Source organism: Zootermopsis nevadensis, unplaced genomic scaffold, assembly GCF_977971745.1.
Source record: "Zootermopsis nevadensis isolate Lab colony 2312 unplaced genomic scaffold, Znev_1.0 Znev_ptg000030l, whole genome shotgun sequence".
NCBI lineage: Eukaryota > Metazoa > Arthropoda > Insecta > Blattodea > Termopsidae > Zootermopsis > Zootermopsis nevadensis.
This window is the reverse complement of record NW_028259162.1, coordinates 12,712,531-12,737,646: the sequence shown is the minus strand read 5'-3', so window position 1 is coordinate 12,737,646 and position 25,116 is coordinate 12,712,531. Positions and strand designations below refer to the sequence as shown.

Sequence of the window (25,116 nt, the reverse complement as noted above, 5' to 3'; positions counted from 1 at the left end):
AAAATTTTCAACTTTTTCCACAGCTCTCGCGAAGCGATTCATGCCAGCCTAGGTAAATGCCACCGCCTGCCTCGCCGGACTCGGCCTCTTTCTCACGCGGTTGCTGACTGCATCGGTTTCTTCATCAACCGGCCTCGGTGTGTGTCCGACCGCGTCTGCCCGTCTCGATCTCTGCCTCACGTGGTGTTTCTAAAAAATAAAAACTGGTGGATATTGTATAAGAAGCGCACAAAACCAAAAAAAATTTAAAGTATTTTTGAAAATCAAATTTTTCAATTTCTTTAATTTTGTGCACTTTTGGACAATTTTCATCATTTTTCAATTTTTTGAAAATTTAAGAAAGTTCCCCACCCTTTCCTTCCCAGGAACTGTGTCTGCCGGAGACGGTCTCAGACGTACCCTGTCTCAGGTGGACACAGTCTCTGCCTGTCTAACCTAACATAACCTAATTTAACATAACCTAACCCACCGTAACCTAGCCTGGCCTACCCTATCCTAACCTAGCCCAAACTTACCTGGCCTAGCCGAGCCTACCCTGTCTCTGAGGGACCCGGTCCGTGCCTCACTCAGTCTCTAGAATAACTGGACTCTGTACGACCAGGTCCCTGACGGGATTTCTATGCAAAAACCGGGTAAGGCAACATAGATCGGGTGAGGTAGAGACCGAGGCAGGCAGAGACCCTGTGAGGCATATACTGAGGCCTGCAGAGAACGGAGAGGCACAGACCGAGTCTTGGAGAGACCGTGTGTGGCAGACAACAGTTCTGGTGGGGATCGTGTAAGAAAGATTTTGAAAAAATCAAATTATTCAAAATCTTCGAAAAATCAAAAATGCTGCAAATTGTCTAAAAAGCACACAAAACTAAAAATTTTCAAAAATTTTGAAAAAATTCTAAATTTGAATTTTTTAGTTTTGTGCATTCTTTGGACAATTTGCATTTTTTAATTTTCGAAAATTTTTATAAATTTGAATTTTTCAAAATATTGCCCTCCTGACCCCTGCCAGAACCGTTCTCTGGAGTACCGTCTCTTACGCATCAAGTCTCTATTTGACTTGGTCTCTGCAGTATGCGATATGCATGACCTCTATGCAAAGAACGGGTGAGGCAGAGACCGATTCCGACAGAACGGGTGAGGTAGAGACCGATTCAGGCTGGAGTGGGTGAGGAAGAGATCGAGTCCGGCAGAGACGGGGTGAGGTAGAGACCGACGCAAGCAGAGACCAGGTGAGGCATAGCCCCAGTCGTGCAGAGAACGGTGAGGCACAGATCGAGTCCTGTAGAGACCGTGTGTGGCAGACAGTTCTGGTGGGAATCGTGCGGGAAAAATTTTCAAAAAATTCAAATTTTTCAAAAATTTCGAAAAATCAAAAAATGCTTAAAATTGTCTAAAACGCGCACAAAACCAACATTTTTCTAAAATTTTGAGGAAGAAAAATAATAATTGAATGTTTTCATTTTTGTTTTTGTGCGCTTTTTGGACAATTTGCAGCATTTTTTGAAATTTCGAAAATTTTTATAAATTTGAAGTTTTTTTCAAAAATCTCCCCTCCCGACCCCTGCCAGAACCAATCTCTGGAGTACTATCTCTGACGCATCAGGTCTCAGCTGGACTCGATGTTGGAGGTGGAGACAGCCTCTGAGGCATTATTGTCATGCCATGCTTGCATGGCTGATTACGCAAGTGAAAGTGCATGGTAGTCAGTTGCAATAAATTTTTTAGTGTTATCAAATTCACAAACATTATACAAAAAATTGTAAACCCTTGAACAATACAGCCTGGTAATATAATATATAGTCTGTTCTATAAAAGACAAATAAACACTGTCAACCAAATGAATTTTTTTCTGTGTATTCCAATGCAGGGTCCAGTTGATTGCTGGTACTACATTTTCATGATCTTGGCAACCATATACATATTCTGTGGTACTGTGTTTATGTTACTGGGATCTGGGGAGGTGCAGCCTTGGAACCAGCCACAGTTTAAGGAGCTACCACTTACTGAGGACACTTCACAATTACAAAAGGAGTCTTGAGATATACTGTAAGCCACTTCAGGCTAATGTTGTTTTAACAATGACTTTCATTTGTAAATCTTAATTTCAAAAATAACCACATTATATACAAATTATTAAATAGGAATTTGTTTATATTTCCAACAAAGTATTTAATTCTGAGGAAAGAAGAAGTTTTACAGATTCATGCTGAATAGACATAAACTTTATTACAACATATGCCTGCCCAGGGTTTCCTGTCTAATTGCTAAAAATGTAAAAGTTAATTTGTCTATAAAGCAATAAATATTTTTTATGTAAACAAGATTACTATAAGACTCTTCTTTCAAGTTTTCCATGCCATTCTGATTTAGAGTAAATTATGTATGTGGGACGTATACAAATGATTTAGACTAACCTGAATTATGTGATCCGTGATGGTGGTGGCTCCCAGGTTACACTTCGGCCCGTTCCACACATTCTCCGTGGAGGTCGATGCACCGTTGCCATCTCTCTAGCAATTTCCATATTGCCTCATGAAACCATTGTTTGGGGGTGTCTCGTACCCACTCCCTGACAGCATCATGTAAGGCATCACTATCAGGGAATCGGTGACCACGCAGGGGATTCTTCATCTCACGGAAGAGGGCATAGTCACTTGGTACCAGGTTGGGGGAATAGGGCGGATGTGGGAGCACGGTGAACCCCAGTGACTGCAGCTCAGCTTGAGCCTGTTGGCTGGTGTGTGGGCGGGCATTGTCATGCAACAACACATTCCGAAACCACTTCCCCTTGCGACACTGTTGGATTTTGCATTTCAATGTACATAGGGAGGCACAGTAGCGGTCACTGTTGATGGTCAATCCCTGTGGCAGCCAGTGCCGGGTCGAAATCGTAGCTCCAGTCTAAATCATTTGTATACACCCTCATATGAGTTGAGGTTTTCACAGCGGTGAGTATGAAGATTTCTGTCTTCTGGGTTGTTGCGCCGTGTAGTATGGTCGATGTTATTAAGTTTAGACTACCCTAAATTGCATCTTCAATTACACACGTTACTTACGTGACTCGAAATGGCTCCCCTGATTGTCGATGCACAGTTGAGCCGTCTTCACAGAGTCATGATCATTTTTGATGTGAGCACTGGAGTCCATTTTTCGATTCAGCAGCTGTCCTACTATTTGATTTGACGGCTTACACCAGGGATTTCATGTGACCACAGAGAAAGTAGTCCAAAGGCAAAAGATCTGGTGATCTTGCTGGCCAAGCGATTGGAAACTCTTTGGACACTAGTACTTGGACTGCACTGTACCATTTTCAGTATGTCATCTTCCACGTCGGCATTGCATCATAGTGGTCTTTCAAACTTTGCTTCAGGGACTGTTAACAGTTTCTCTGATACACTGGTGCACATTGCTGGAGTCTCGCTTATCCGGGACTCTACGGTCAGGAAACCGCCGTTGATATTCCTGGACTGCTGCTCTTGCTTTACCATCACAGTAACCATACACGAAGTGAATATCTATTCTCCCATTTTATATTTATTACATTATTTTTTAAGTTTCTGACCTTGGCTGTGGAATAGCTCAAGTAGTTAGTCACTAGCTTCTCACTATGGAAGCCCAGGTTCACTCCTGGGACAGTACAGGCAGGAATTGTGGCAGACAAAGTGGCACTAGGACAAGCTTTTCTCTGAGTCATTCAGTTGTCCTCTCTCAGTATCATTCCACTGATGCTCCATATTCACTCATGTATCATCTGGGGGATCCACAATGGGCCCATTAGCAGTTGCATTTCCACAGATACACACAACATTATAACATCAATAAAAAACTGCTTCTGGCATTACCAGTAACAAGAACTGATATAATCTTGGATTGCGATAAATATGACAGTACACTTTAACATTGTAAAAAAACTGTACTAATTCCTTTTACAAGCAATATTATTTTTCCATAATGTAGCATTTTTTTATAAAAGTGAAACATCATACTTTTGTTACTCTGGCAGACTATCCCCGGTACATGGAAAGGTAAATGAAGTCTCGATTCAATTCAATTCTACATTCCATGAAACAATTTATTCCAGTTCAGTATGCTGTTAAGTAATGTACAGAATGCAATAGCAATAGAATCAATGTCATTCTTGCTCTTCCACAACATGCTGCTTCTTTTCAGACACAAATGGTACAGTTCCTGGTTTTGAATGTGCTCTCCTGTTAGCTTCCCTGCAGAACAGAAAAGATCAACATTTTATTACAAAGGAGATCACTGTAGTTCCTCTTCACATTGGGTCAATTAATTGCAATCATGCAAAGTTTACATTGCATATACAACTGGATAAATGGCAGTTGTTAAAGAAGAATCCTATTTAATGTTTCTTTCCTTCATTTAGTATTATAGTGTTACATGGTCTCAGTCATTTCTTAGGTTAAAGTTCAAATCCATGAGGACAGAATCTTATCTGCAATAACATGGGACTATGGAATAATGAGTGTAGGGTCGTTATCAAAGTCAATGTTAAAACTTAGTGAAAAGCAGAATATCTGAAATATTACAGAACATAAAACATTAAAGACAGCACTCCAATACAGTAATGGCCCAACTACAGTACAATCTGCAAATACAAGATGACCATTTCTGGAAGCCATCTTGAAGGATGAGCTGACATTCCTTTAATTTCAAAATTTCTTAATTTTTAAATACATTACTGGTTTTCCAGTTCCATAGTAAATGCAAACAAATAACAAAACCAATTCACTAATTTAATCTTTACTTCTTTCTATATTCATCGTACAACTTCCGAATTCTCCTTCGCTAATTAACGTGCTTGTCTGAGAAAACTTAGGAGAACATTTGGACCTAACAGGCATCAAGTGATGGAAGGCTGGAGTAAACTCCATCGCAAAGAAATTTGTATGCTTCAGAAAATATTATTAGGTTATCAAATCAAGGATATGATAGGCAGGGCATGTAGCATGGGGGTAATATGATATGCAGACAAAATGTTAGGTGGAAAAAACATGCATACTACAGAGTTGCTATCTCCTGAAGCTGATTTCTAGGAATTTTCACATTTTCTGCTTGTTCCAATAATAGTACAGTAGGGCACCGCTTGTATGGCAGGTTAGGGACCAGACCCCCACCGTAAAGCGGATCTTTGCCTTTTTTCACTTGCAAATGCATATCAAAGCCTAATTAGATGTTTACACTATCATATAGTAAGTGCACAATAGCGCTAGGCCTAAGAAAACGATATGAAAGTAAAATGAATATCAGTAGTACACACATTGTGGCTCGTTTGATCTTCAATCCACACAACTAAAAGTTTTTCCATGTCAGCAATAAGGCTATCTCTTTTTCTTATGACTTTAGAGCTCATTCGTGTGGCACTTTTAATTTCATTTAACACTTTCTCCTTAGCGTTCACGACGGCACTAACAGTTTGGCGAGCTAGACTTAGCTTACGTCCTATCTCGGCCATAGACATGCCTTGTTCACGAAGTTCAATTATATCTAACTTGGCATTTAAAGTAAGAGGCTTACGGCTCCTCTTTTTATCGCTACTACCCTTAGACGCCTTTGTAATTACAATGTAGTAACACAAAAATATTACATAAATATACAGTTTGTAATAACTGAAAAATTGCCAGAAATACAGAGAGACGCAGAGCGCACAAAAGCTGTAAATAGACTGAATCAGCGACGAGAAAATGGCGCCGGATGCACTTCTCTGACTCAGCTGTTGAGCGCCGTATTAGCGAATCGCCGTAAAGCGGAGCGCCGAAAAGCGGGGCCCTACTGTACAGAGAATAAAGAAAGGAATTCCCTGAATTAGATGATACAATAATACCACAGAAAGTCTGGGAACATCATAGGCACATATTCTGGGCAGCCTGTCAATATACACATTCAAGGAATAAAACACAGAAAACTGTGAACACATATCACCCAGCTTAACCTTGCTGATTAAAGTTATAGTTTTATCATGTTAGTCTACACTGGTATTCTTTATTTTTTCATTCATTATATAGTATATCTTATCAGTCTTTCCTTTAACAGTAAAATTATAACTTATAACTGGGTCATTTTCATATAAAAGCCGCATGTTAAACGTTAAACATAGATTCTTCTACAGAAATCCACATCAGCAATGTATAATTGCTATAATCAATAAATCACATACAAAGATGCAGCCCAGATTGTAAAATCAAAATTTCAGTCTATTCCTTTAATTTTGAAATTTGTTTGATAAGTTACTCTAAAAATAACACAATTTTTATGACTTTAAGAGAAATGGTGATCAAATAAACTGCAATTTAATATTAGAACTCAAGGCTCAGTCATCTTAAATAGCTGTATCAGCTGCACAGCTCATGCAGATTTCATCCCATGACTTCAATGTAAGGATCAAACATATCGCATACTCAACAATAAAACTCGCAGACAATAAATTTATCAACTGTACTTACTTTCTCTTCTGTTTTAACTTTATGGTGCGGAGTTCTTTCTGCGCATGATAGATGTGTTTCGGAATCTGCCGATGACGAGCGATGCGTCTGATCTGAGGGTGACTAACAAACTTTTCCTTCAAAGCTTCACTGTAGTTCAGAGCGGACCTTTCGCGCGGTCTCAGCTAAAATGAAGTAATGTGTTTCAGATATAAGAGGTGTAAAACTCCAAAATGCTGTATGGTTTGATACAAAAGGTTTCTAATTAAGAAGCATATCAGAATACCAAAAACAGAGTATAGCTGTATTTACTGACTAACAAAAACACTACAGCTGTCCTCTGCCTGGGAACCAAGTCACAGAGTTGCACGGGGACACAGAGATGAAGCATCACAAATTCTTAACCTCTATACTAAACAGAAGCAAGCAGTCAGATTCTTGGACACATGAAACTTCTTAATGTACAGATCTTTCATTCACACAAATAGCATATTTGATGTTAATTTTAAATTAATTGTAATCAGGTATGCCAAAGAGACAAATTATATCACATCAGTGAAATACCGCATTTCTTTGGCCATTAACTAGCTGCAGGATTCACCAAAAAAGCATTCTGTGAACCTACAATGGGCCAGGATGAAGAGATGGGTTAAAATGTTGTCTGTGTTAAATAAGAGACAGAACAATATAACAATTTTATTAGGATATGTAGTTTTCAACATTTGAACGTAAAACATTACGGAAAATCTGTGGTCCAATACACAATAGTGATAGCTCCTGGAGAATTAGGATGAATCACGAACTAGATTGTATCATACAGGGAGCAGATATCGTGAGGCTAATCAAAATCAAAAGGTTAGCCTGGCTCGGCCACATTGCAAGAATGGAAGGAAACAGGGCAACTAGAAGAGTGATGTAATGGAGACCGATGGGAAGAAGGATGACAGGGAGACCACGGAAACGATGGATAGATGACGTGGAGGAGGATGTGAGGACGATGGGAGTGAGGGGATGGAGAAGAATTGTGAATGATAGGACAGAATGGAAAAAACTCGTCGAACAAGCTAAGACCCACATAGGGTTATAACGCTACAAGAAGAAGTTTTCAACATTATTTCAATTTAAATTCTCTGTTAAATCTCATACACAGAAATTTTCAGTGTGACACAATATTCTTTATTTGTTCTTGCAATTTCTGTCACCAGTTATACAACAGTGTCAAAAAAGAACAATTTGGTAACATGTGCAAAGAATTCTTATTCAAATACAATTCAGTTCAAAGATATGCGTACAAAAACCTGTCAAAATGGTAATTCTGCAGGTGTAGTGTGATGAATTTTGAGCTAAGTCACAGTAAGTTAAAAAATAAAAGAGTAAGCTAAGAACTACACCAAAATTACCATGTCAAAATATATGACCATAAATCAACGCTATTTTACAATGACGTACCTTGGGTGAGATAATTTATAGCATGTTAGAAAATTATGGAGAAATTGACATGACCTAGCGATGTATATTGACGACAGCTGGCTCAGGACAAGGTTCAGCGAGATGCTATCATTTCATAACAAGTAATCTATCATGTTATACAGCAAACCATGTTTAAGACTACAAATAACATAAGCATACCAACTTACCACGCCAAGTTTTTCTGCTGATCTTGCCTTCCACATTCTAATATTCATTTCATCCGAACCACAAAGGATGTATTTGTCATCCATTGACCACAAAACACATGTAAGCCTCTGCATTCGTTTTGTGTGATAAACGTCACGAGAATGGTTCTGAAATAATATTTAAAAATTATTCAAAACACATGTATATAAAAGAATGTTTATAACAGAATCTCGAAGAACCTAGACTTTTCTGACTCAGTTTTCCATTTAACACAGGTAAAAGTAAAGTAAAATTTGTCCCGCTACGTGCCATAGGCACTTGGGGTGAGTGGAGGAATAGCTCCTCTCTTTCTTGACCTCGGCACTAGATGGGGGTGAGTCGTCAACATCACGCCCCGACTGGCTTTACCCCGGGAAAGGACCCCGGTACCCATTTTAGAGGAGGCTGGGTGGGGGGCCCCAGAGCCAGTCTGGATGCAGAGGCTAGAGGAAAAATCCTCTGCCCGTCGGGGATCGAACCCCGGTCGTCCAGCCCGTAGCTAGTCACTATACTGACTGAGCTATCCCGGCTCATATCTAACACAGGTACTTACTTACAAATACACATTTTACACTCACGCAATTTGACCCAAATCACATCAGACAATGTTGTATATATACACCAATGTACGCAGGTTCCTTACGCCCTGTTCTCATGTGTTTCAAAACTACAGCCTTAATTGACTATTTATTGAATGGCTAATTTTGTTCTTATATCCAGCTCACAACTTTGCCTAAATTGTTTGATAAACGACGCATTTTTGTCACTAATTTCAATCACTTTAATGCGGTCTTTCTAAACTCTTTCACTCCAACTTCTTGACCATAACGGGTTTCTTTACATTCATAACATCAATCATATAAACTGTCGAGTAATACGACAACATTAAGCTCTGAGAATTCACCTTTCCATGTTCAAATATCCTCACAGACTTGTCGTAGCCACCACTCACAAATTCCTGTCCAGTCGGAGAATAATCTACAGTTGTCACTGCTGAAACATGGTCCATGTGTACTTTCAGTGGTTGCTTCAGCTTCCTTGTGTCAAAAGTGTATAAACTGAAAGCAGAAAAGCAAATCAGGAAACTCATAAACAAGGACAACATATTATACCAATGTGAACTTTCAAAATGTCAGAAAGTTTTAAATTAGAAACCTGAGCACACAATATCAGTGAACTTTCAAGAGGTAAAAGACATGATGTAGAAGTTTAGTAAGCCTATATTTTATACATCCAAAAAATTTGTTAACCCTTTCTGTCCCACTGTGACAACAATATTTAAATAGGTAAAAGACAATGACTAAATTAAAAAGACAACGGGTCAGACCTGTGGATTATCTCTTTGGTCTTTTACTGTGCCCATAAGCAGGTTATTATTACACATCAAATCGTTCCAGTATTCTGACCACTTCAATCTTACATCTTGCCTTTATACTTTCTTGATACCACAGGTTAACATACAACACTTACTTATAATCCTCATTAGCACATGTGAATATGAATGCTTCCATAGGATTCCAGCACAATCTGTTACATCGTAGCCTCATGATTACTTTCCTGACAGGTCCTGTGTCTCGAGTGTCATAAAGGATGATACTTCGATCACTGGCACAAGTAGCTACAAAAACAAATGATTTTTTTTTAATGATGACTTTCCAGACCAGGCCCCTGACAACATAACAATGGCAACAAATGTTGACAAGCAGATATATTTATGTGAAGGCAACGGCAAACAGAATCTCTTGACATATGTAGTTACAAAATCTCTTCAGCTCAACTGTATACGTTGACCACGCACGACACACAAATACAAGAAAGACAGAACACAGTTCTGACAAACACTGACGGAATTTGTTCCATTCAGCTAAAAACAAATACAAGTACCTCAGTGACCCCAAGAGCTACTGGTAGGGCCTCCCTGGCCAGATTGGTCAAGGGGGAGAGGTCAGACTAAGACAGGTACCCTGGTCCTCCAGGTTGCGGGTTGGTCGCAAGGCTAACAACCTTGCACAGTAAAAAGGAAGATGTTTCAAAGCCTCGATCAAAGCCTCGGACAGACGGACCTAACTAGGACCGAATGGAAGAGGAGAATTGAGGAGGTCGTGGACCGAATACGGACCAGAGAGCCATAGAATAAGAAGAAGAAGATAGAAGCACAAATTAGTTGTGCACCAAGTGTTTGGTGGTGGAATACAAAACTGTCAGCAAGAAGACAATGGTATATTACGCTTGCCACAACACATTTACAAATTGTTTTAATACACATTATCATTTCATAACACATACCTAAAAGATGAGTTTCAATTGGATTAAAACTGACATCATGCAAGCTATCAACACCCCACTGAAAGGTTCTGATTGGCTCATTGCGATCTTCCTCCCACACCTGGCACACTTCTCCACATGTTGCAAACATAGGCTCCTTCTGGTGGTGGCTTACACCCACTATTACAGACTAAAAATTGAACAAATTAAACAACGTAAATCTATTAAATATGGTTTCATAAAACAACAAGTTCAAAACAGATTTAGTTAGATTAAATAAATCAGATTGTCACTTATCACTGGATAAATGAAGTGAATAGTTATATCCTGTGCAAACTGATCTAAAATACTCTAACCCTAAAATAAAACACTTGAAATAATTAAATTCTAGTGTTCTGTACTTCTAATAACAGTAACATAAAAACAATATACATTTTCTATTTATCACAAGTCTACCAATCACCATTCTGCACTTTCTTCTACAGAAACTCATTAATAAATTGGACCCTTCCCTCCCTCCCTCCAATTTTTAAATGTTCAAATCTTTAGGACATCAGCAGACTTGTTAGAATGTTAAGCGTTTTCATTCGAAAGCTAATTTTTGTAAACATATCACTAAAGACTTTTTTCCAAAAATTATGTTGAAATGTCAGACTGTATGACATGAAAGAGGGAAAGTTATACGCTCATCCTTCATTTCTTGCCAGCAATTTACTTGATGCTTTACAATCAAATATGAATATAAAACTGGTAGTGAAACCAACATTGTAAGGTACAACTTGCAAAGAATTGGAGATGATGTGAACTTCAGTTGAATTTCAGATGCAGTACAAATTAAGGCTTAAAATTAATTCCCCATACATAGCAACCCAGAAAACTATCACAACTTATCACGTCCTCACCTTGCTAATGTAAGTATTGGTTGGCTCCTCTTCTTCCCCCCAATCTGGCAAATCAGTCTTCCATATCTTGATGGTCTTATCATCACCAACAGTAACAAATTGCTGCCCATCTGGGAGAAACGTGATTCCCCGCACATAGCCATCATGAGCCCGAAAATTGCGTACACATTTCTGTTGTGGCAGATCCCATAATCGAACCTATTTTAAATTTTAAAAAAATTATTATGTTCTTTTTATTTAACGTATTTCTTAAGATTAATACCATTATCCTCAGAGCTGATAAAACTCACCTCACCATCATACGAACCACTCACTAGCAAAGAGAGATGCTGTGGATTTTTTCCAAGACATGATACACCATCCTGATGTCCGTCTAGATTCCCAACAAAGGGTTTAGCAAACACACGTTCTAGCTTAACAGCATTCAATGCCCTTGTGTATTCCCTCAGCCCTTCAAAAGGATGTAATGACGGATCATAATTTCGTGGAACTGTAAAAATAAATTGTCATATTTAACGTAACTAACTGAGCACTACAAACTGATTGAACATCTGAAGGTTACCATATTCACTAATATGTTACAACAATAACCATCAAGAACTAACTGCAGACCTATCACATACTGATTGTACTAGATTTAAACTCTTTTCTTATACTTTCAAAGTTGTCTCCAAAGCATAACTTCCATACCAAACTTCACACAAATCTGTCCAGCTATTCTCTGCTTATTAAACACACACAGACATCACAGGTGATATAATCAGAGCTGTCATATGCATGTGAAAGGGTAATGACATAATTATCATCCCAGCTCACAAACTTCAAGCTTCAATCACATTGGTATTGCTGACTGCAGGAAAGTAAATAGTCCCTAGACAAATTTCATGAAAAATCATTCGTCCATTTCAGAGTTATTATATAGCCAAAACCACTCATCCTAAGGCCACCAATGGATGGCAGAAGCAGGTCCATACAGTTTTTTCTCTTTCTTTATAATGTATAAAAAACAAATAATAGTTCTATGCAAAACCCACAGTCATAAACAGTCTCCTATAAATATAGTACTACACGTCATTTTCCATGAACAATTCAATTAAAACAATCTCCAGTAATAGCCAAATATGTTACTGAATGTTTTGTATGATTTATTTCTACAAGCATTTTAGTGAAGCTGCATTATAGCCTACTTTCATCCTCCATCCTTTATATCACTCTCTCAAACACACTTTGTATCCATTCTCATGATTCACCAACCATCTTTATAAGTAGAAACTGATTAGCTAATTGCCACACAACAATCCTTGTGACACACAATTCACCAGTTTCTTTCTATACAACCAGAAACCAGAACAAAGGACCTAATACAACTTTTGAAATGAATAAAAGTTCTGTGGGGGTGGGATAGCTTAGTAAGTACAGTGACTGACTACAAACTGGATGACCGGGCTTCAATTACCAACAGGGGCAAAGGACTCTTCCTCTAGTCTCTGCGTCCAGACTAGATCTGGGGCACACCCAGCCTTCTTTAAAATGGGTACCAGGGTCCTTTCCTGGGGGTAAAGAATGGACGAGGCATGATGCTAACCACTTATCCCTTTCTAGTGCCGAGGTCAAAAAATAAGTAGGAGCTATACCTTCTCACTCCCCCCTCGTGCACCATACATGGTGTGTAGTGGGTCAGCTATCCTTTTATTGATAAAACTTCTGCCACTTCTCCCCCATTTAAAACTAAATGCACTTATTATGAACACTAATTATTTTACGTACACATTAGACATTTTACCCACATAAAAATATTATTAGACTATCTAAAAATACCAAAGGTAAGCTGACGAAGCACTGATAAAACTATGAATAATCAAAATCCCAAAGGCCACATGTGATACACAATGAGATCAAACGGTGTTCCCCAAGCACAGAAACTATCTGAAATAATACAATGTTAGTACTTTTAGATATTTAGCATGTTCAATCGCAAAAGGCCATTAATGTCATGTGATCATACTCTTGTGCTATTTTTACCTTACAAACATTACCTACAAACCTTTATGTATATCTCTTTTGGTTTCACGCAGATAGTAGTCGGGGTTCCTACTTAAAACTTTCACTTTCATCTTTTGTTTTAATCCTAATTACGTTAAATGCACTGCATGTGTCACAAATAACATGAATTGTTCACTGCAAAGAATAACATGGATATCCACCTGTTTTACATTCTATCAACATTCAGATTTTTCATGGTGTGTTCTATCGTTGCCAACACAGTACATAAAATCATCCGCCCCATCAAAAATTGCAAAGAAATACTACAAGTCATGTGAATGCAAGATATAGCACAGTCGTGCAGAAAGTATTGATACATTATTTCGTTTGTTTCAACCTCTCTCTACTATTGTAATTCTCCTTTTTCAGAAATGTTTCGTCAATCAATCCATACCCATGTTGGTACTCCCTGTGTTTTGTATTCTCTTTTATTCTATCTCCGTCTCTCTCTTGTAAATGTAGTCTTTAAGCTTGAAGTCGTTTACTTAACGATTATATCATCGTAATATGCTAATATAACATACATTATATTTCTTTCGGTGGATAAAAATAGTTTCAACCGGATCTTTATAAGATTTTCTTCATTATCGCTTATAATAAATCTTAAATATAACATTTCGATAGAGTTCCTGTGACTAGAATGCAGTAGTGATACTTCAAGTGGCCCTCAAGCAGCCTACTAAGCATACTTACCTGGCGTAGGGGTTACCGTGATCCTGAAGGCGGTTCCCCCAGGGTGAGACCCTTCCATTGCACTGCGGTTGGGTTGACCCCTGCGATTGCCCCAAATGTGGGTAACTCGGGCGCGTAATTTTTGGTAGTCGGGACTGCGTTCGCGCCGTCCCGGTATTAACATTTCCATTATTAGTATTTATAAAAACTGAATACCGACCTCATTCATTTAGAAATGGATGATGAAGTCTTTTCGGTTTATTATCCAGCCACAAACACATCCGGTAATATTTAAATATGTTCCTGAATGTTTTATAATTTATTTCTATAAGCATATTTTTTGGTAGCCGGGACTGCGTTTGCACCATTCATGTATTGTGCTTGTCAGTAAATTTGGTTGACATATTTTCAACCCCTATGTGTACATGCTGATATATGGTAGATCACATGGGTGGAAGTTCTGAAAATTCTCCACATCATAAATATTCACACATTTATCAGCCAGTACATTGCGGTATTGTATTAAAAATTCACTACTATTATTTTTATGTAACAGACAATTTTGTAGTAATGGATCCATTGGCAGTTTTCACTATTAGTCTGGTTGTATGTAGTTCAGTTCCCAGATCATCAAACTTCCAAAGTGTCTCTGAAGTTAATTCACTACTATCAAAATCTGACAGTCTGTTAAATTTGTTGGAGGATATATATTGGTTTCTATTGTTTAGTCATTCATAATCTTCATTTCTCAATATTAATTTTAGGTCAAATAATTATTAAGCAAAATCTGTGAATATTATAACTAAAATGGGTGTGGAAGGATATTAAATACTGTATTGTATTGTATGAGCAGTGAAGAAAATAAATTGTTGGGGAAATACAGCTTCATACAAACCACTTGAGTAAGCAAGCAGTGTCCAGCTGGTATGGAGCAGACTGCAAGTGATGCAACTTTGTTGTAAGCTGGAGTCATTCATTTCATATGTGACTTCAGGGGGTGATATGTGTGCTGCTTTTACACAGCTCCTCAGTTGCAGAACAGCTTTGCCTGCACAGCTCCTTCAGCTGTGTGGTAGTGTTCAAAAAGGAACAACTTGCTCTCCTTCTATGAAAGGATAGCTACGAGGTAGGAGTCATTCACCTGAAATGACTCTGTCATGAACTACACAACATTGCTGTTTTAGATATGAGAATAATTAATTAATAACGTATGATCTTGGGTTTTCACGGCCACCAAGTACAATAAAATCTTCTCGGGCTATCAGCAGCATCAAGTGTATCCTGAGGACGAGGACAGAGAAAACATTGGTCTTTTCGTATTTTAACCACTTGATGTGGCTGATAGCCTGAGAAGATTTTATTGTATTTAATTAATAAGTTCTTCTCTTCTCCTTTGGTAACAAATTCACAGAGGACTTGAAGGATCTCTTTGTTAGTTTGTGGTTTACTTAACAATAATATTAAAACCTAAGCCTTATGTCATAAGATTTATTGTTTTACTTCTTTTGAAAACTTCTTACTCTCCATACACTAAATAAAAATCATGGCCACAATTTACAATAAAATTACTCCATTATTAGAATGTTTTGCCTAATGAAATTAGAGGCACACATGTAAGTATTTGGGTTATTTGAAATCATGAAATGTCCCAAAAATTATAAGTATCCAGAAAATAGCACCAGTCACATACAGAACTTGAAGGCAACGCTCCAGCAAGGAATGGCCACCACTTCTACATGACACAGAATGGAAACTGATATTTCTAAGACATCAGCCAGAGAGTAACCTAATGAGCGCATGGCAGAATGAGCCCATGAGACGGATCATTCAGTGTAATATTACACAGTATGTTTAGCAGTGTGAATGATGTCCAGGCTATGGGACTGAGCACTGACCAGGATCATACAATCCTTCAGTTGATAGAAAGTGTTTATCAGTGAATATCTTGTGTATTATATCATGGGCAGTGGGCATAAGACCTTGCTAAAACCATAATCTCCTAGCACACTCCCAATTAAACACATGTCATCAATCACGCCCTATTTCCTCCAACTATCATGATCCATATCCTCAAACTCAAAGGAATCTTTGCTCATAAACTGACCCAGCTGAATCCCAGACCTCACCAATAATTGACACTGGACCTGAAAATCAGTAACTGTTGTGACCAAAGTGCGTGGATGAAGGTGGTGGGAGGGGCACGTAAAGGAATTTGCAGCCTAGTTCACTCTGAATAAGGATACAGCAAGCTCCTCTAAAACATCAATCATTCTTACCACTTCAGCACTACTTTTTGAAGAAAACATTAGTGAATGGAAATAAACTGGTCTGCTGAGTGATTTTCCTGACGAGACTCTGACACAGATGGAAATAGCACCCTTTGACCTCAGCTTGTGAAAAGGCAATTATCACTGCATTCATGCAAGCCTTCTCAAAATCGACTAAAACCTTTTGAGGCACCAGATTTGGAACCAACAGCTTCATGGTTTCAAACATTCTATTATAAGTATCCAAGTTCGTTTCCTGTAACAAAACGTAAATACATAGCGGATGAGTTAGCCACCTTGGCATGCCACGTATACAGTTGGTAAAACGTGTTTGGAACTTTATCAAAGGTGCCATCTCCATAGACTGTATCTTTGTTTAATTCAAACAAGAGTTCTTTATCACCTAAAACCAGAATTCTGTTTGGATCATCTACACCTGAATCATGAAGTACCAGTTGACGGTACTTCTCAGGAATGTCAAAACTTATTGTTGGATTAGGCAAATGACCATCTGTTCTGTGATGAGAAGATTTCTCGCAAGGGACGATTGTTTGGGCATATGGGCCAGTACATCGTTACTCAACTCTGACAATACATTCCCCATCACATTGCGAGGGGTAGCACTAACTACTCTCACGTCTTATCTCATTTTGCTTTTGGCAACGTTGGCTTCTGCTTTTCGAGGACAGGAATCATGACAATTTTCAGTTGGCTGTTGTACTAAATTGCCATGCTCATAGCTCCACTACCATTGCCTTATTAGCTTCACGAACACGCAAGACACAAACACGTCGTAACATGTCACTGCCAAGTTATTGCTCACTCGGTACTCGACGTGACGAATGTGGGCATTCCAGGGACTTATTTGTCACACCTCATATAATATTCATTTAAAGTTTATGAAATTATATCACATGCACTTTTCCACCGTCCCTCACAAAGAGCAACAAGCGACTGCCTCTAGTTTACTGTGTACAAGGAAAAGAAATTTTTACGGTGAACCCATGTTTAATATTCCCATATACAAAGCTGACAGCAGCCAGCAAATTCAGTATTCATTCTTTCCATTATGAACTTTGTAGCCAAGAAGTTTCCTTTTGTGTATCTTAAGGCTGTTGAAATTCATCATGCATGAATGTTTCAGTGTTCTAAAATAAGCACCACATTTGTATGCTTTAAACCATGTTCTGACACCTCTCTCTCTCTCTGCCTAACAATGCAAAAACCACGTTAGCTCAATATTACAAAGAAATACTTTCATATTTTGCTTTTGATTGGTTGAGTTTGCTTTCTGTCAGTTAGATTATAAAATTTCCCGTGTCTTCCCACACCAGACATAAACTGTTTAGCTCCTGCTACTGATTCCTGGAAAAAAATAAAATATGTGTATTTATCTGAGCATCACGGCAACCATGACAGTAAAACAAGGAACTGTTCAGAAACTCGTCTTGCCAAATATAATACAACACTGTCGAAGCAGACGTCAAATCATACCAGTAAGACATAGAGAATGCTTATCTATCATGTTGGTAACAGACTGCACTGGGTATATTTCTATTGTGCACTTCCTCTAAAGTCATAGAATTAACAAAATTCAATATCTTATAAAAAAGGAAAAATCATTTCACTGGCTTGTAATATTGAAAAAAATTGCAGAACACCATGTACATAAACATAATGGTACCTGAACCTTGTCGTGGTGGTGGGGCTTGAGTACCTCAGTGACCCCAAGAGCTACTGGTAGGGCCTCCCTAGCCAGATTGGTCGAGGTGGAGAGGTCAGACTAAGATGCGCACCCTGGTCCTCCAGAGTAACAACCTTGCACCGTAAAAAGGAAGATGTTTCGAAACCTCGATCAAAGCCTCAGACAGACGGACCTAACTAGGACCGAATGGAAGAGGAGAATTGAGGAGGCCGTGGACTGAATACGGACCAGAGAGCCATAGAAGAAGAAGAAGATGTACGAGGGCATTTCAAAAAGTAATAGCAAATTGACAACATTTCATGAAACGAATACCCCAGGCATTTCAAACTCCCATGCAGGGAAGATACATTCTTAGAGAAAGTTTTGACACTGCCCAATAGATGGCGTGGCGTGCTTAATTGGAAGGGATGCATATACAAAATGGCAGCGCCCTTAGCTGTTTGCACCGTAGAGGAGCAGCAAACAATCATTAGATTTTTGTGGTCGGAGGTGTGAAACCTTGTGAAATTCATAGAAGAATGCTGCAACAATATGGAGATACCTGCATTGGCGAGAGAAGAGTGTACGAGTGGGTAGACGCACTTAAAAATGGGCGAACATCAATCCGTGAGGACCAACGCTCCGGTCGTCCCAGCACGGCCGTCACTGATGAGAAGATGGGTCGCGCTGATGCCATTATTCATGGAAACAGGCGCACTTCTTTAGAAGTTCTGGCTAGGGAATTGGATGTCAGTATCGTCATACTATTGTCATGGAGGTTCTCAAGTATCACAAATTGTGTGCACGATGGGTGCCTAGGGAATGACAACGAGGTCAAAGAAGCGGTGCATTCCTGGTTGAAGGCACAACGAAAAACATTTTTTTCTGATGGAATAAAGAAGTTGGCGCAACGGTGTGAGAAGCGTATTGAAAAGGAGTGTGATTATGTAGAAAAATGACATATCATTTGTATCTCTAATTAAATTATATCTATTATAAAAATTTGTGATTTCGTCGTCGTCAATAAATTACGTCATCAACAATGTCAACTATAAACAAACTCGGCATTGTTGTGGAACACAACAATGCCGAGTTTAGTGTCTTACTCAAGATTTTAAAACGCAACCAACCCCCCCGAAAGGGGGTTGGTCAAGTGTTTTAACCCTCCATTCGGGGGGTTTAGTTTAGTTTCTTACACAAGATTTTAAAACGTAACCAACCCCCCCAAAGGGGTTGGTTGCTTTTTAAAAACTTGACCAACCCCTCCGAGGAGCTCCGAAAGGAGCGTTCTGCCCTAGTATCCCAAAATATTTAATTTGCTGTTACTTTTTGAAAGAATGTAATAGAGGATTTCTGGAATTCGTCTAGTGACAAGGGTTAGCCCTTTCTAACGGCGCCAAATGAGTAGGCGAGTGAGTACTCACCACATTTTACACGAGGACAGAAACAGAACCAGTTTCCAAACCACTGTTCTCTTCAAAATTATATCACATATGTAAAAGAAATTAAATTTTCATATCCATGCTTAATGAACATAGAAAACTGTAATTTCATGCAATATTCAGAAAGATTCATCTGACTGGTATATTACTTACCTGTAATACTACGTGGGCAGCATTATTTTTCTCAAATTCCAATGCTTCTTCGTGACTGCCTGCGTTGAAAGCACTGTTGTATGTAGAAACACGATCAGCCCTCAGGCATGCCTGGGGAAATTTTACTAGAGAGGTTGCCAAATTAATAGCTTGACCCAAACCTAAAAATAGAGTTTACATGCAGTCATTTTGCTGAAAAAACAATGGAATAAAACACAGTGTGAAGATACAAAATAGGAATACAATGTAGCAACACAGCAGAATGATTTAACTGACTTTGTGGAAAAAAACAGAAGAATGGGTTTCACTGACCTTGTTTCGGATGTTGATAGCTCTAAAAAAGATGGCAGATATAAACAACATGAATATTCCCTTATCTGCACATAGATGATTTTTTGCTGCCTGCTAATTTTCTGCAACACAGTTTACACAATAGGACTAATAGTCCATACTGAATGTGCTAACAATAACCACTACACTACAAGGAAACAGAATATTAAATTAATCACAATCTTCTTCTTAAAGTGTCTATCCGTTCCGGATGTCGGCGATCAGCATAGCGATTTGAGCTTTACTGGCTGCTACTTGAAACGGCCCTCCAGTGGACATCGAGAACCAAGTTTTTAGGTTCTGAAGCCAGGAGATTCTTGGCCTGCCAGGCCCCCTCTTTCCGAATACTTTTCCCTGGATTATCAGCTCAAGCAGCTCGTACCTATCACAATTTCTCTTGATATGACTGACATATTCCAACTTTCTCTTTTTTATGGTCATTACTACATTCATTATTCATGTTGCAAACAAATGCTTAAATTCAGTAACTTTCAGACACATGAGCCACTAACAGAATCACTACTAAATACTCAATGAAAGGTAAACTACGTGGTCCGCAGTGGCCGCGCGGTCTGAGGCATGGGCCTGTGCCGCTTGGTCGCTGGGACCGTGGGTTCAAATCCCACTCAAGCCATGGATGTTTGTCCGCGTTTTTCTGTGTTGTGCTGTCCTGTGTACAGGTAGAGGCCTTGCGACGGGCTGATCCCTCGTCCAAGGAGTCCTACCGGATGTCTGCAGATTGAGCCAACTAAAAGGTTGGGGACCCGCAGTGCTCAGGCACTTAAAGAACGGGTCGTTCCCAGTATCCCAGTATGGTAAACTACATATTCAGATAATAAGTAATAGACCTTCTTTCTGTCTGGATTATCACTAAACACAAAACAAACTACTGCAAGTAAGATTTGAGGTTTTCACAGCAGTGGGTCTGAAGATTGCTGTCTTCTGGGTTGTTGCATCGTGCAGTCTGAGTTGTGCTGCATCCGTCATCAGGGCGATAACAGAGGAAGCGTGACCTCTGAAACGTTGGTGGACATCTACCAGGCCACATGGCGCAACAACCCAGAAGACAGCAATCTTCAGACTACTGTAAGTTGTGACGCTTCGGTTTACCTGTCCCACAAGCAACGAGACGATTTGCAAGGCCCCATTCAAATGCTTCTTTGGCTTTGATGGCTCGGCCAGTGAGTATTAAGTCTAGAGCTCGAGACAATCCCACCAAGGCTTGCAGTCGAACTGTACCTCCATCCAATAAAGGCACTCCTAACAGATATAAGCAATTTTAAAATTAATTGAACTCTGCTATTTTACTAGTTCATAACAAAATTTAAAACACAATAATGACTGAATGGTTATTGATGGTCAGGGCTCAATTGCCAGTTGGGGTACAGAAATTTTTCTCGTTATTACCGCATCCTGAAACTAAGCCACACAGCGACTTTCCCAATGGGTACCAAACCGGTTTCCAAATAGAGTAAAGTTGTCATAATGTGAAACTGGTCTCCATCTGGTGCTAAAGCTGAGAACGTTTCATGGCTGTTTATAATTGTTAAAATGTTAAACATATTTTGTTAATTACACTTCTGAAGAATATGTTACCATTTATCACTGAAACAGCAGGAAGCAAAAATGTTAACAATCACAGCACTAGGAAAAATTAGTTGCATTTACTCCAACAAACTACCTGATACAAGTATTTCATTCTTTAATGATGCACTCATATTAGCAGTTGTCCCAGTGCCAAGAAGGTTTCAGGAGACACAGAGACAAAACTCCACACATTATTGACTTCATCCCTGGTTGGAGGCTTGCCCCATGGAGCAGGTATATTGCATATCCAATGGATAGTTTGGGTAGGTTCAGAGCTGTTTTAGACATAGCGATGAAGAGAAAAATTCCAATGCCCCTACCAGGATCATAATAATGGTTGTTCAGCCAATAGCAAATCTCTAGCAATCATATATAAGATTTCAAAAACTGTGCTCTTTTTATGTATCTTTCATAAGAAATTAAACCTTATGGACATGCACATTTGGAAATAAGGCAAGACTGAAATGACTTTACGTCAAAACAAAATGCCTTAGTTTCTTTAAATTAAAATTTACTATTTAACTTCCAATTTTGCATTTTCTTCAAAGTCTTCCTGTAATAAAGGAAGACTACAACGTGTGTTTACAAATCATCTTATTAATCCAACACTAAAAAAGTTATTAGATATTTTAAAAGTGTAATACTCAGAACATACCCTGGAACATTCCAGACATATTTTTGATTATCTAATTCTAAAAAATTATTATGTCAGCCTACAAATTAGTTCATACATATAAATAACAGAAAATAACCTCACCAAAGCGTCGACAAAAGATGCCCATAATCGCTGTTTCCTCCATAACTCTCAGATCACACATTAATGCCAGTTCCATTCCACCAGCCACAGCATATCCACTAATAGCTGCCACCATTGGCTTCTTTATCATTCTTCTCGTTGGACCCTACAGAAGACAACAACATGAAGAAGCAGTATGAAATTAACAACCTAATGAGTTCTTCTGGTTTACTAAGGAACAGCAGTTATGAACAATCACATTTCAAAGCAGTACTTAGATTCTTCCTTCCTTTAAAATTAAAGAGTTTATTTGATAACCATATAAACATCTTAATGACGGAACAGTCAAAATTCAAACCAACGGAAGTATGCATTGAAGCCCAGACAACCCACATCTCATTTCATACTATATGTTTACATATAAAACAGCTGAGCTAATATCAGCTTCTCAAAAAGGGTTAGTTATTCAGTTAGTTGGAAACCTGCACTGTAATGAGTGCCAAGCAATATCCCCAGTCTTCATTAAAGGATACAACAAATTTTTGCTACAGCAACTAACCATTGGTCCATGTCCCGCTTCATCGCCAAGTCCCATATCAGGATCAAACCCTGACAACTCCTCCAGGTCATAACCTGCACAAAAATTTCCTCCAATACCATGTAGTACTCCAACAAGAGCTGACTCATCTTCTTCAAATTCTAAAATTGCTCTTGACAGTTTACTTGCTGATGCTTTGTTTATGCAGTTCCTTTTCTGGGGTCGGTTTATACCGATTGTTGTAACAGAGCCTAATTTCTCCACCAATATTTCATCTGTGAACAAAAGATTATAACATTAATATGGGCAGTGAAGTGTGATAAAAAGCACTTTTTATAGTCTTTCCTACTTTACCACCACCCTCTCATTTGTACAGTGCGCTCCCTTCTTGAAATAAATGCTCTGGAAAGTGAGACCAGTACACATAATTGTAACATCTGGCATAAGGAATGACATAATCAGAATTTAAATTATTTTAGCTCTAAGCTTTGTTTAATGTGATTAATTTTTCTTGGCTGAAAATCAGATGCAATTCAATCATGACAAATAAGAGTACTTGAAATACATTAATCAATACATTAGGAGTTGTCATATAAGTAAAATTAACTCTCAAGAGGATGGGTGAATCACTGATGCCAGTTAACTGCCCAGTATGGCACAACAGCATTACACCCTTGTGAACTAACCAGCTGACTCTACTGTATTTCATACATTTTTGCTTTTTACTTCTATCAACATAACAAGTAACACAGATTGGTAAGAGAAACAATTATCTGCTCTCTAAATCAAATAGAGTAATAAAAAAATAAACATTTGATTCCAGAAGCCTAGTCACTTGCAAATTCTGAAATTGTTTCTCAGTTTACCGGAATGTGTAATGTGCTATGCTATTCTAAGGGTCTTAATGTTAAGTTGACATATACAACAAGAATCAACAGGTTTTATTCACATGCCCTTATTTGGTTTTTTCATAAAGTGAATTCTCTCTGGCATGTCTGTTCATTATTAATTTATCTATTCAATAAAAGAACAAAGGGGAATGTCCTCCTACATTTTCTCACAATTAGAGTTGAATGACAAGTTCCTGCACATTTTAAAATAAGAATTATTTCCATATAAAAATGCGGTCAGTTCTGATTACTTAATTTTAGAACAAAATATCACAAGTCCATGAGTGTTTATGTTGAAAAGCTTGGTATGTATATTGTCATCTTCAAAGCAAACCGTTATTTCAATAGTAAAGATTAAATACAATTTACAACACAATAAACATCTTTTACTTTTTCTGAAGTATATTTGTGTGACAATTTCTGTTAACTACAATATTTTGTAATGTTTTCCATGTTCACGTGCTTTAACATAGATATGACAGACTGATTTACAGTAACATAAAATCTTACGAGTTTGTAGTGTTTAACTACGTGGTGCTGGTAGATATACAGACCACTTTGAGTGTCTTTGCGATTATACAATACAGCACTGAAAACTAAAAATTATCTGAAATGGTATTCAGAATGAGCATTACTCCATGTGATACGTTTTCACTAAGACGCACATGTCCTTAACCTTAAAAACTAACCATTTGCTGAGCTGCAGATGCGACAGCTTCTGTTTGCCGTAATGGCACGCTTAAATTTGCAGATATTTCTTTCAAGTACTAGCATCTTAAACGAGCAGTTTAGAAATTACTTGACCATTAACTTCCACATTAAGCTTACAATTCTGCCCTAGAGTAGCCAAAACCTTGAAGCCATATGTACTCAGTCCCTCTATTATCATACGGATCATAGATAACCTACCGATTGAGAGTACTACACACGGGTCACGGAACACTTCCACAGATTATTCCGGCTCACTAGGGTACGTAGTTGGGCGTATTATCCTAATGAACCATATGCAAAATAATACAAAGTCAGCACCATAAATATTTGCGTTTGCAAACGAAACCCATTTCAGTATTCAGTGACTGCTGCCTTCTAAATAACACGTTAAATACTAATACATCGTGTATAGACCATTTAAGCACGCATCTAAACTACACTATCGCCAAAAATGTTTCAAACTGTTTAATACAAATGCGCAGTTGGCTACAAGTAACGTGATTGCTTTGAATTAAACGATAGCCAAGCAATGGAAAAATAGTAGGCATACATAACTTTTGTACAAAACCTATGACCAGAGACAGGCAAATGGAGAACACTTCACAAAAGCTTGTAAGCAAGAGTCAAAAAGGTCAAAATATTCAGTTTGGTGATACACAAAACAATGTTTGAAGGACAGAAAATGGCACATTTCATCCCATGACAACGCATAAGATAAAAATGAGTTGTTCTCAGTATTTGTGCTGTAGTCAAAATTATTTCTAATGCCCTCTACCACTGCTACATTCAGTGCTCAACTG

The 25,116-nt window shown here is 38.4% G+C and overlaps 3 protein-coding genes and 1 non-coding gene across 14 annotated transcripts in view; 2 read left to right on the top strand and 2 right to left on the bottom strand.

The window, feature by feature from the left end:
- LOC110829635 (sialin) overlaps positions 1–2,320 on the top strand; it is a 58,176-nt gene extending 55,856 nt beyond the window's left edge. For 7 of the 8 annotated variants that reach the window (XM_087358354.1, XM_087358351.1, XM_087358348.1 and 4 more), the window contains one exon: positions 1,865–2,320. In XM_087358354.1, the coding sequence (XP_087214480.1) occupies positions 1,865–2,035 (171 nt within the window). In that variant the 3' untranslated portion in view covers positions 2,036–2,320. The other variant, XM_087358350.1, reaches the window with a different exon arrangement.
- A 1,723-nt stretch (positions 2,321–4,043) lies between these two features.
- On the bottom strand, positions 4,044–13,648 carry LOC110839629 (DDB1- and CUL4-associated factor 13). The gene is made up of 9 exons (XM_022084009.2): positions 13,308–13,648; positions 11,554–11,753; positions 11,264–11,461; positions 10,383–10,551; positions 9,567–9,714; positions 9,001–9,154; positions 8,078–8,224; positions 6,462–6,625; positions 4,044–4,217 (listed from the first exon to the last, which is right to left on the bottom strand). Exons 1-9 carry the CDS (start codon positions 13,375–13,377, stop codon positions 4,130–4,132), a joined length of 1,338 nt encoding a protein of 445 aa, XP_021939701.1. The 5' UTR covers positions 13,378–13,648; the 3' UTR covers positions 4,044–4,129.
- A 343-nt stretch (positions 13,649–13,991) lies between these two features.
- On the top strand, positions 13,992–14,154 carry LOC147872137 (U1 spliceosomal RNA). The gene has a single exon (XR_015537987.1). It is a non-coding gene; the product is annotated as a U1 spliceosomal RNA (small nuclear RNA).
- Positions 14,155–15,452: 1,298 nt separating this feature from the next.
- Positions 15,453–24,508, bottom strand: LOC110839631 (uncharacterized). 4 transcript variants are annotated; one of them, XR_015537749.1, is made up of 7 exons: positions 24,295–24,508; positions 22,737–22,990; positions 22,199–22,343; positions 20,965–21,114; positions 19,525–19,685; positions 17,930–18,063; positions 15,453–17,610 (listed from the first exon to the last, which is right to left on the bottom strand). XR_015537749.1 is itself a non-coding variant. In XM_022084010.2 (6 exons), exons 1-6 carry the CDS (start codon positions 24,377–24,379, stop codon positions 17,503–17,505), a joined length of 903 nt encoding a protein of 300 aa, XP_021939702.1. In that variant the 5' UTR covers positions 24,380–24,506; the 3' UTR covers positions 15,453–17,502. The 4 variants fall into 4 exon arrangements, 3 of the variants coding, with proteins under 3 accessions (XP_021939702.1, XP_087214491.1, XP_087214492.1); XM_022084010.2 differs by lacking the exon at positions 17,930–18,063 and having other exon boundaries at positions 24,295–24,506; XM_087358365.1 differs by lacking the exons at positions 15,453–17,610; positions 17,930–18,063 and adding an exon at positions 18,070–18,782.
- Between the last annotated feature and the right edge of the window lie 608 nt (positions 24,509–25,116).

Coding starts and splice junctions, on each gene's coding strand:
- LOC110839629 (XM_022084009.2), bottom strand. CDS start 13,377: ATGAAAGTGAAAGTTTTAAGTAGGAACCCCGACTACTATCTGCGTGAA. Junction 8,225..9,000: donor GGATATTTGAACATGGAAAG/GTGAATTCTCAG, acceptor ATATTATTTCAG/AACCATTCTCGTGACGTTTA. Junction 4,218..6,461: donor AAGTTAAAACAGAAGAGAAA/GTAAGTACAGTT, acceptor TCTGTTCTGCAG/GGAAGCTAACAGGAGAGCAC.
- LOC110839631 (XM_087358365.1), bottom strand. CDS start 24,379: ATGCTAGTACTTGAAAGAAATATCTGCAAATTTAAGCGTGCCATTACG. Junction 22,991..24,294: donor CATCTGCAGCTCAGCAAATG/GTTAGTTTTTAA, acceptor TTTTGTTCACAG/ATGAAATATTGGTGGAGAAA. Junction 18,783..19,524: donor CTGCCCACGTAGTATTACAG/GTAAGTAATATA, acceptor GCCTTCAACCAG/GAATGCACCGCTTCTTTGAC.